This window comes from Bacillus rossius, chromosome 1 (assembly GCF_032445375.1).
Source record: "Bacillus rossius redtenbacheri isolate Brsri chromosome 1, Brsri_v3, whole genome shotgun sequence".
Classification (NCBI taxonomy): Eukaryota; Metazoa; Arthropoda; class Insecta; order Phasmatodea; family Bacillidae; genus Bacillus; species Bacillus rossius.
In genome coordinates this window covers 36970003-36982408 of record NC_086330.1, presented here as the reverse complement: position 1 = coordinate 36982408, position 12406 = coordinate 36970003, and the positions used below count along the sequence as shown (strand labels likewise).

Here is a 12406-nt window from a genome sequence, read left to right as displayed (position 1 = left end):
ACCTACTGTATGTCTACAATACGATCTCCTTCAAGTGTCTGTTCACGTGGAGGCTCAAAACTGTGACTTGTTTCCATTAGGTCTTCTTTGGAGCTGGAAGTCTTGCTATAATGTTCTTCTGCGGCACAATAATTGGAACTGCCACATCTCTCATAATCTTCAGTGCCAATGCAAGGCCACTGCAAATAGAAAATACAAAAACTAAAACATTTGTAAATAATTTCACATAAATTGAAAACTTTATAATCGTTTGTACTATTAAGTTTGTTTGGATAATAGTTTAGCGAAATTAAAATACAAATGTATTTTCATTTTTTCTAAGTAATTAAACATAATGTATTGCACAAATCAAACCAATCAGACTGATATATGACATTTTAAATTCAGTATAAATGTGTGCTGTTTTTAACAGGTCACTATAAGCTATAAAATTTATCTATTGCATGAATAACTACGGTATTTATACATTTTTAAAGACAGTAGCCTCATAATGTTTAATAAGCAAAGAGTTATATTTATGGGACTGAGTTCAAGTTTAATGATATAACAGTATATCATTTTAAAAATTTGAAACCAATAATTTCAATTTATTTAATACGAATGCCTATAGTAGTTATATCCAAAACAAGTAAACATTATTTTGCCGTAGTTTAAGAACAAAAAAATAGTTTTTTTTAAATTTATTAATTGATTTTAATTGTAGGTGTACTTAAGGCATGTGTCTCAAGGTTTGTGAACTTAAGAACTAGTAATTAACACAATGTTATGATTTTGAAACAAGTTAAATTTGTTAAATGTATTTTATGTCTTTTTGTGAAGAAAATGTTCGTAAAAGTTGCTTGGAAATATCAATTCTTTTTGCCAAACCTGACAATTTTAGGGCGCTTAATGTGGCTTTTGCTTGATGGCATTTAGGATCGTATATTTAAATCGGTTCAGTAGTTTTGGCGTGAAAGCGCGACAGACAGACATACAGGCATACAGGCATACTTTCGCATTTATAATATTATTAATAATATTAATAATTAATATAAGTAAGGATTTACTTTGGAAATAATACTGTGTTAGTTTTATTCAAACATATTCTTTGAGAGTTAGGTATAAAAAAATCTAAGTTTATTTTAGGTAATTAAATGGGTAATTTTTATCTAGTACTACTTTAAATTTATACAATACTACTTTTCAAATTATTTTAGCTGTTTTGTAAACGGTGATGTAAAATAATCACATGATATTGCTATTATTTTAATATGACAGTATTTTGAATTATGATTAACTGAATCAAAAAAGACTTCTTTCTGTGTGTGTTCAGCAAATACAAGAAAATATTATTTATAATTTCATTTTTATAAATCAATATTTTGATCAAAGATTATTTCAATTTTTGTTCTAAGTAAACCTTTATGTAGGGCAAAGAACTTTTAATTTTTGTTCCAAAAATTTTACAAAGCATATAGAAATATACATCGTTAATTTTAAAAAATATATTTTGAAATATAAAAACCATTCATTACACACTTTTTATTTCTTGTGTTACAAATTTATATATTTTGAGCATTTGTTTTTCTAATTCATGCACGTATCATGAAAGTCTAGGAATTTTTTTTTTTACATTTGCAATTTCTGGTTAAACTGTATGTCAAAAGGAACCCAAAAATGGAAGAAGAAAAAACAGATTAATATAACCAACACAAAGAAAACAAGCCAAAATCAGCCAAATACCGCAGAGAGAATTCTGTGGAGGGAATTGTCAGAAAAACATCACAGCGCAAACGAACACTGTGGGCTGACAACGACTAGTCCTTTATTGAGATTTTTTATGGCACGCAGGGCAACCAGCAATGACGTGTACCCTAAAAAACATTTTGAATAAATCTTTTCCATTGCAAGAACCATTCAAATAACGCGTTGATTTTTTTTAGAACGTAATTCATACTCTACTGAATCAAGATATGTTTTTAAACGTCACTATTTGAAAAAAAAAAATTAAACAACTGTATCAGCACTAGACTTTAAAAAGTTATTCACTTTTATATTGTTTCACTATGCAACATACCTCATGCTCGTGAACAATAGGAGAATTGGTCATTAGGCAGTTGAGTTGTAATGAAGATTCGGCCACGCATTGGTTATTCTCAGGCCCAGACGAATAGGTTGGATCATCTGGTGGCATCTGTTTGAGAACTTTGTATGTCCAGTAAATAAAGCTGGATGAAATCATGTGAGTAATGTTCCGTAAATTTTCACCTAAAATTTAAAGCCAACGGCTCCAGCTTGAAAGAAAATGTCACTTTTCGTCCAACTAAGTATTAAAAACTAATACTTCACCCAATTTCAGCTGATTGTACTGAAAAAAATTAGTACTACGCTAGTTTGGCAGTTAACTGTAAAAGTTGGCGCATTTAATAATGGTTATAACATGGTATTTCTTGGACACTGTTTTTTTTAGTAAAGAAAAACAGTTTTTTACGTTTTCTTACTTAAAATTATTCTAGTGTACCCAAGTCTTTCCTCAAAGCCCAAACTTTAAAATTCTAGTTTGAGTGAGACTGGGAAGTGTAAGCGAGACAGAAATTATTTTTACAGGTATTAATTTTAAATACTTAACGTAACATTTTCTTTTTAGCTGGAGCAGTTAGACAACAATTTACATAAGCATTATTCAGGATTTACAAATTAAAAAAAATTGTAATAACGGTAGTGGCAACACCAGCACAGGCTGTAGATTTTGTCTGTTGTTTTTTTAACATACCTATGATTATAAGAACACATAACTTAAATGTTTTAATATTTTTCTGATAACTATTATTACTATTACTACAATTTTTTTTTTCAAAGATTACTCTTTTTTTTGTCCTTGTCTTGATCTACGTCATGAATTTCATCTCTGTTTGAAGATTGGGAATCAGTAGACCTATTAATAAATTCTTCTTCCTCAGGCTTTTTTGATGTAACATGAAATTCTTCTTCGCAAGTTTCTTTATTTCTGCACAATGTTGCTTGAAGATTCAGTCTTTTCCTGTGAATATATTAAATGAGTCACAAAAGCATTATTTAGTTGTGTGTGGCACATTATAGATAAAATTTATTGAATGGATAAATTACATTTAACGATGCAGTAGCCAAGGTAATGCGTTATGGCAAGAATAAGGATCCGGTCGTCCACCAAAAAGACAAAGTCCCTTTTTACAGTGTTATAAACATTGTGAGTATTATAAAGAACTTTTGTCTAAAACCAATTGAGAAGCTACATTCGCACACAACACAGCGGTTCGAAAACTATCATCTTTTTTCTTCGTTAATTTTATTTCAAATGTTTTGAATTTTTAAATCATTTCTTATATAAAGCAGTTAATTTCTTAAGTTCAAACACTTGATTTTGCCATTTAGTTTTGAAAGACTAAGAATAATTAACTACAAAGATTGCTTCGCAAATAAATACATTAAAATTATGTTTTACATGTTATCTTTGAAACGCAAATATAAAAAATCACTAGCTACTCTTGTGTTGGTCGTTCGACTTAGTGATTATGTTTGTATCGTATGCTGATTGATGGCGTACCGAAATTCGGTACACAACATGGAGAAAATTTAGCAGTCCTACAACTTTCTGTGCGCCGTTTACGTGCTGTTTTTCTGTGCTTGCACGTTTTTACCAATGTAACAGATGTTATTTGTTTAAAATTCAGTTTGTGTTTTTTTTTTTTTTTCGATGCACACAGGCGAAGACGCGCCTTTTTACCTCTTCTCCAGTCGGGTTTGCCTTCCATGCTTAAAGAGGATTAAATAATTTTTTTTAAAAAATACGCGAATATCAGACGTTTCCCGCCACGTGCGGGTTACTGTATCACAAACCAAACACTATCAACTTGAAGTATTGTAACTCGGCTGGTCAGGGAAATAGGCTCCGTCCACTTCTTCCTTCACACATCCCGCTACCTGTCGCTTCTTCCCCCCAACCCCCAACCCCCAGCCCACCGACCCAGCCTTCGCTGCCACCCCTCCGCAGGAATGTTCCCCCTCCACCCGGCCCAGGAAACAGGCCAGCTGCGCGCGACTTGACCACGCACCGAGCCCCGCCAGGGAGGGCCACTCTGCAGGGCCAGAAAAGCGAAAAACAGCGTTTCTTTGCGAGAGAATCCCGCGTGATTTTCAGCGGCGACAGTATGTTTTTAATATACCATTTTATTAAGCAAAAAATACTCTATGTTTTGGTGTAAATATATCCTTACTCGGAGCAATGCACTGAACGCAGTAATTAAGTGAATTATGGCAAATTAATTAATTTTTCTGTTAAATTTTATGAACATTTTTTATATTTTGATTTCATACGGACATGTGGACGTTCTTCCTTTATACTCCCTTAAAATCTCAGTCTCCTATCTCTCCCCAGTGTTTTTAAAAACACTTTTTTCAAGAACAATAATAAAGTATGTTCGCATGGTGGTACAGAAGACTCTTAAACAGTAGCTAACTACCTTGGTGTTCTCTGGGACAACACTTGTGTTTTCTGTGGGACAAGGGTCTGTATGTATCTGCCAGGTTGTGGGCTGTAGGCAAGCAATTGGCAGGGTTACGTGCAAAGCAGTTTTATTGAACTTATTTGTTCTGTTTGACATCGGAGACTTATATACTGTAGTTTTTCGTTGTAAAGTGATGTATACAAAGAATAATTCATTGTGGCCAACAATCCACCAACAGAATGTGAGAAACTATAGTTTCCTTCAAAATACAGTGTACATACTTCAACTATGGACATAAAATAAAATCAGGTTGCAAGTTTTTTACAAGTGAACAGAAACATTAATTTTTTTAATGCTAGAAATTTGGTTTGTTTGATTAAAACATTTAATTTTTGAAGATGTGTGTGATTTAGAATGACGTGTTGCCATGTTCTTTTGGTAAGGAGTCACACTTTGCACGACCTGCTGGGAGTCTTAACACTTGCAAATAGGCAAGCAAAATTATTTGCAACAATTTTAGAAATTCTCTAATAACTCTCTACCATAAGTGACACAGGAGCAAAGATGGTATTTCCAAACAAACCAAATGAAGGTGTTCGAAGCCCAGTTAAAGGTTAACTCCGTTTCCACTTTAAACAAAGACAAAATTTTACTAGCACCCAAAATTGGCTGATATCGGCTCGATACTCCAACCATCTTTCCAATACTCACTATACCAATTCAAATGGAAATTTACGCACACTTAGTTAAACTAATACACTGCTTTATCTGCGTGAACCCAACATAAAGTAAATTCTTAACCGGCAATGCAATATTTGGGTCACGTAAAATTACTAACATGTATCAAAAATAAACTCTGAATTTACATAACCACATTTGTAGCGGTGGCCCTACTGAAAGGCACCATACCATACTTTAATAAAATAAACCAAAGAACTAAAACAAACTTAAAGTTATTAATACTGTATTATGAAGTAAAGAAAATTCTTCTTTTCTTTTACACAATGTGACTGCACGGTTCCTACAGAAAATGTTTTCCACAATTCAAAAATATAAAATAGGTGTGTATGTTTTTAACTGTTTTTAGTTAGTGGAATAAGGTTTTACGTAAACTACTAGGTTGCTAGGGCTGATATACATATCCTGCTAAAGCTTTAACTTAGACCCTTATTCATTTGTATACTCCATGTGATTGAAGTAATGTGACTACTTTTGCTTCGGATTGTGAGATTACAGGAGCTGTTGTTTTCATAATATTCTTTAAAAATAAGTAAGTTTATACTTTCAGTTATATGTATTGCTTAGTTTTAGCTTAAAATTAATACTGTTATATATTGTAAGCTCTTAAAGATACAGAAAAGTAAAAAAAAAAAAAACTAAAGCATTGATGTGAGTTAAATGTTAATTTTTTTTAATCATATAGTATGTTCTCTAGCCTGATTTAATAAATTTGCAGACCATCCAAACCAAGAGGAAACAAAAGTATGTTAATTTGTATTCTCAAGAAGGTCAAGAAAAAGATGTAATACTGTTAAAAGGTAATATTTGTACTTATCTGAGGTATTTTTTTGCTTAAAATTGCAGATTTTATTCAATTCCATGTGATTCTATGGGCAATTCTGACTTTGAAAGAAAAGTCTAAAATTTACTATCTCATAGTTTTCAAGGTATCTTGACTTAAAAATCCGGTGATCCTCTCACCTACAGTAAAGAAATCATTGTAGTAATAACATTTTACACACATCATTACTTCTTTACTGCAAACATTTTGTGGGGATACTCATAAACTAGAGTTTGTACATGCAGTTATTCCCATCATAGTCATGGGGCCTGTTCAGCAGCCACATTGTAGTGCTGTTTGAAACCTATACTCTAATGGGGAAGACTAAATAGCATAAGTTATGCAGTATGAGCTACTCAATTTCTAGAGCTTTCCTAAAAAATGATGTTATTTAGATTTGAATCAGTGAACTTGAGAGTTAAGGGCGACCATCTTGACTCTGCCCAATCAATGCTGCTAGCTTTGAGGCAGCCACATTAGGAAAAACTAAGCTGTGACAGCATTGGTAACCTGACAGCACTTACCTATCACACCTGAGCTGCAGGTTGAGATAGATATCTGATTACATTGGATGGTCTTTAACCCGTCCATTCTATGATTCACCTCATTCTGTAATCTGGCATCAATCAAGGCACTCGCATTCAGATTATTTTGGGTGGATTTCGGTAGTTGACCTTGGTTCCCAGGTCACATTACTCCACTGCCGGCATTTTTAGTTCGCTCAGAGTTCACCGTTACTGTCATTCACACATCAGTTGTGTTTCCTGTTTTCTAGCAGTACATTTCCGTAATGATTTTGAAATGAATACGTCTTATAAATCGGGATGCGAGTTTGAAAAGTGGAGTATAACAAAAGTAGGATATATTTTGAAATGTTACAGAATATAAACTGGGCTTAGTACATTCAAGTTTATTTAAAAAAAAAAATAATTTATATATATATATATAAATAAAATTATATAGGAACTTAAACTACGACTATGGTGTTGCTAATTTATTTACACGTTAAAAATAAACTAATTATTGATAATAACTACAAAGATAATTTTAGTATTACAAAATTTTGTGTGGTAAAGTTTACTTTTTATAATGATTATGAATAATTTAATGACTTGACATTTCACATTCCAGTTTGTCGGCAATAAAAGGGTCGGCGCAGGGCTTTGCTAGTCGCGAGGCCCTGCTTGCCCACCCCTGGAGCCGCCCCTTGTAATAATGTGTATTTACTCCCTAGGTCGCCATGCGTGCGAGTGTCAAGCTAGCAAGCACCGCCTGATCAACAATTGCTTGAAGTGCGGCCGCATTGTGTGCGAGCAGGAAGGATCTGGTCCATGCCTCTTTTGCAATGCTTTGGTGTGTACACGTTTTTGCTTAAAATTTCTCCTAAATAAGTTAATTAGTATTCTCAATATGTTTATGACTAAAATATCATATATTTATATGCTATAATTGCTATTTTAGTTCAGATTATTCAGTAGTTAGTCCAGTCAAAGAAAGTGATGAATTAATTTTAATAGGAAAATGTTCAGGCCTTGGCAGTATCTGTATCAGAATCGGTTTTAAAGAAATCTGTAAAAATTACAAAATTACATTTTGTTTTGTGCACTAGGTTTGTTCTCCTGAAGAGCAAGAAGTGTTAAATTCCAAAACGAAGAAGGCGGAGAAGCTCTACCAAAAATTGGTGGATGTCAAAGACCCGCAGAACAGGGAAAAAGCTTTACAGCAACGAGATCGCCTGCTGGAATACGACCGCACGAGGTAGGACATGTGGTGCTCCAGTGCTGACACTGCACTGTCAAACAATCACAGTAAAACACAATTTAAGTGTTCTAAAATATGGGACAGCTTATAATTGCAGTGTAAATTAATTAGACCACCACTGAATTGTATATAGTCTTTCTTTAAAATACATTTATACTTAACTTTAATGTACTGTATTCAGTATGAAAACAAATTATTTTTGGATCAATTGTGCCTATGCCATGCTATAACAGTCTGTTATTAACACAATCTTAAATTCTTAACGCTTATAGTCAAATTTATAAGCTTCAGTCTTAGCGTATAAACTGAATTTTAACTGTTTACCACTAATGAAGCATTGTTACAACTTTTAAAATATATCATTCAAAGTTAAGGAAATGTGAAGTATATTACTTTTTCTGCTTTTTGCACTTAGACAACTAAATTTGTGCAGTTATAAAAAGATTTGATATTTTTTATGCAACATGATAATTGCTTGCCGCCTTTACCTGTAAATTTGTGTTTGACTGGGGAACTGGAAAAATTAGCATCTATAAATTTATATTATCTATTAGGTATTCTGAAATTATCAGTTTTAATGCAACATGTTTGAAACTTAATAATTACATTTTAAATGTTTGAAAACTAAATATTCATATATACAAATATGTACCTATAAAAAAAACTCTTTTTCATTTTTACACAAATAACAATTTGTAAATGCTAAAACATCAAAAATACTAATGTTGATTTTACTTTTAAAAAAAATAGGTGGTGCAAAATGCTAACAAACATTAAGTCACAGGTTTAATTCATAGTAATTCATGAATCAATAAATTTATTGTGGTGGGCTAATATTCGATGTTATCTGGAATGTAACTTGACTGCATCACAGAGACATGGCAATATCACGAAACACGCTGGTTACAAAAACTACTGGAGGGAACGATAATCAGAAATTCACCAAATGGGTCAAGTATAACATTCAAGGCCCATCTACAATAGTCTGAACCTGTGGGCAGTCTGTGTCCTTATCCTATGTGAATTACATCACTTTGTCACATGGAAAACAGCCCTGGCTACAATTGTGATGTGTGATGTCTGAATCTACTGATTTCTAAAGTAGTCACCAGAGTGCCATAAATATAGACCGCCAAAATAATAGTTTTTCAATTGTTTTTGTGTACTATTTTTATGCTTTGTAAATGTATACGCAGCTAAGTTTTGAATATTTAGTTAACTTGTGAAATTTGTGGAAGGTCACTAATATTTATTTATTCTGTAAGGCAAAAGTAAAATCTAATAAATGTCAGTTATTTTCTCTTTTACCTTTTGAAACGGGAACCGGATTGTTCATTCGTCTATGCTACCAGATTGAGACATTAAGTTCAAGGTCACCAATGTATTCAGACCAGGGAGATTTGGACCATCACCCACACCACGCATGATGTCACAGGGTCACGTGGGCCAATCAGCGATCAGTGTCCTTCGGACACTTGTAGATGGGCCTGTAAGGGAACACCAAATAGTACTGTTGTGGTTCAGTTCACACTCCCACTAAAGCAAAATGCAAATGAGTGAAGCCTATTTGGTTGTAATCTTATTAGCCAACCATAAACCTTTCATCCGTGAGATATAAAATCTGTGGCAAAGATGGTGAACGTGTTTTGTTTGTTTATTAACTGAAGTGCTGAGTCATAAGCGACAAACATACAGTAAAATAATTTAATCATACATGTGAATGTGTCCCAGAGAAACTGCAAAGTGCGAAAATAAGGTGTCAGGCCACTGAAAGTAAAATATGTTTTTTTTTTCTAAGTATGAAACGATACATTTTGTACAATTAAAAAAACCATTCAAAAATTTGTAGCAGTTATAGTATTTTATTAAGAATATTTTTACAAATTATTAACCTTTTAAACTAATTATGCTGGAAAAAAAAACATTATTATTATTTAGAAAAACAGCTAAAATAGCAATCATGTTTGTTGGAAATAATAAGAAAAAAATATTTTAAAGTTTAAATTAGCACGCAAAAAATAGCAAGATGATAATATTTCTACCCCCCCCCCCCAAACAATATATGAGAATTCTCTCAACCTGTCGTAATGAATACGTATTTACCTAAATTAATGTTATACAGGAAGACAGTAAATATAAGCTGTGTTACAAATGCTTTAATAATGTTAAAATTGTTATAGATAAAATTTGACAAACTGAATGTGGAAATTGAATCTGTTTTGCAAGTCTTTATGCACCGCCACTGTGCTATTGAGCGAGATGTCACTGCATCTAGCTGCTTTACAATTACCACGGCATAGCAAGAGAACAAATTGTCATAGAAAGCTGAGGTTTTCACTGTTAATTCTTCTCCATGATATCTCTTGCTTGGCTTGCTCTTGATTTTCAGTTTACAGGATCTTTAACTACAAGTTATTTGCTATTGTCATGTATCCTCAAAAATGATATGTTCTAAAATGTAATGTTTATTTGTACATATTAGCTCTGTCTGGTTTCATTACAAGGCTTATGTCGTTTTTATTTATTTGTTTATATTTTTTTTCCTCCTAAAAATCAGTTTGGACTGCCCATAAATCAATTAAGAAATGAAAATCAGTACTTTGGAAACGTTTGTTTTAGTTGTAACAGTTTAGTGATTACATTATTTTTTAGAATTGAACTTATGTAGAATTAGTGGGAAACTTTCTGTAAGTACAACACTTGTGAGAAAATCATTATTGTAATCTCTCACTGTTATGTTTAGAATGTGGCCAGCTCAGCTTGGTAAACTGCCACCATCTTTATCATCTATCAGTCCTTTGCAATTCATTACTCTCTGCCAGTGTCTCTGTAATGTTTTCCTTTTATTGGCTGTTCCCATCACTATCTTGAATGAATTTTGAAGCATTCTCTAAAAGTGTTAGAGTTTAAAAAAAATATTACTGTTAGTCATAATTATTATGTTAAAACAAGTATTAAATACTTGTTTTTTACCCGTGTGTAGTGAACGACGGACAAGGGTGATTGACGATGAGAGCGACTACTTTGCGGCGAATTCAGTGTGGCTGACCAAGGCGGAACGGGAAAAACTTCAAGAAAAAGAAGCAGAATCAAGGGCAAAGAGACATGCATCCCAAAGGAACAAAAAGATAACCTTGGATTTTGCAGGTGCATATAAACGTTGTTATTCGTAGATATGTCGTAATTGCTTTTGTGTTAGAACTCTCTGAATCTGAATTTTAATAAAGAAACTTGATATTAATTACACAGTTATTACCGCTTATTAAAACTTTTCTTTTTCTTTTCATTTTTGCTTGAATTTGGTCGAGCAGATATTGAGTACTATTTGAAAGGACCTCAGTGTATGTAGTGTTGAATGAATTAAATAATCAAGAAACAGTGTTGAGCCAGAAACGTTTTTTTAGAATGTTTAGAAATAATAGTAGGATATAGAGCACATGCTGCATGTTTGGTAGTAGCTTAGCTTATTCTTATTTATGTAGCAAATTATTCCAGGAATAAATCCTACATATAGTTATGCTCATCACTTACTCAATGACTCTTTAATGCCAAAGAGATATGTATCTTGGAGACAAGCGTATCATGTGGCACAAATATTAACCTACTCCATAGAGGTGTGTATAAAATATAAAATGGAAGTGAGCAATAGATTAATTATTAAATTAAAGTGGTGCCTTATGAATACCTATGCTTTTAACTACTAAAAAGGCTTATATCTCAGAAAGTTTAGCTCGTAACAAAAAAACTGTGGAAATTTTCCCTTGTTGGAAATCTAAGTATGCATCACTGGAAATCTTTTGGTGCTACTTTGAATTTTGTACTTACGCCTTTCGAAAAACCTTTTTTTTTAATAGCCAATGCTTATAATTTGAAGTTTATAATTTCATTAAAAAAAATTTTTTTTTCTTTATGTATATGCATGTTTTTATGCCCAAATGTTGTAGTTATGCCCTTTTGAATGTGTATGCAGACCTGCCAACTCTCACGATTTTGGTGTGAGGCTCACGATTTTAAGGTCCATCTCATGCCCTCACACCAAAATAGTATTTCCTCACGATTTTTCGGGGCCCCGAGATTTTGTTTGTAAAAGTTACAAAACAAGTTTTACGTAAGCTTACAGTAACGAGTTTCCATCAATACTCGAGTCATGTAAAGGAAGAAATTTTGCATTTTGTAGCGTGTGCCATGCTGATTTTTCTATCTCGCATAGTGGAAGAGGAGACATTGTGAAACATGTCGCTAAAAAAAAAATCCAACTAACACGTGAAGTGTATTGCTTCCAATAAAAAATTTAATTTTGCTGTGAACAGTGATAATAGTGTTACACTAGCAGAATGTTATTTTACATCTTTTTTAGTTGTGGCCCTGCATGATCATTACACGACAGCGCTAAATTATGTTCAACTAAATTAAATCTGGAACCTATAATTTGTTGAAATAAATTTTGAAGCAGAGACCATGTAAATTTATGTACAGGTATGTCACTTAAATTTAAAGATTCTCATTTGTTGTTTTTTATATCTAACATGTATTTATGGGCCAGAAAATTTTTATCGAGGACCTCATGATTTTTTAAATTTGAATGTTGGCAGGTCTGTGTATGTTATATTCTTTTGTAGTC

General features: G+C 32.7%; 1 protein-coding gene across 1 annotated transcript in view; it reads left to right on the top strand.

Annotated features, from left to right (window-relative positions):
* Nucleotides 1-12406, top strand: part of LOC134534781 (activating signal cointegrator 1) — a 44819-nt gene that overhangs the window by 15327 nt on the left and 17086 nt on the right. The window contains exons 4-7 of the mRNA XM_063373362.1: nucleotides 5920-6001; nucleotides 7259-7377; nucleotides 7634-7782; nucleotides 10769-10932. Coding sequence (XP_063229432.1) covers nucleotides 5920-6001; nucleotides 7259-7377; nucleotides 7634-7782; nucleotides 10769-10932 — 514 coding nt within the window. The remainder of the gene's footprint in view (nucleotides 1-5919; nucleotides 6002-7258; nucleotides 7378-7633; nucleotides 7783-10768; nucleotides 10933-12406) is intronic.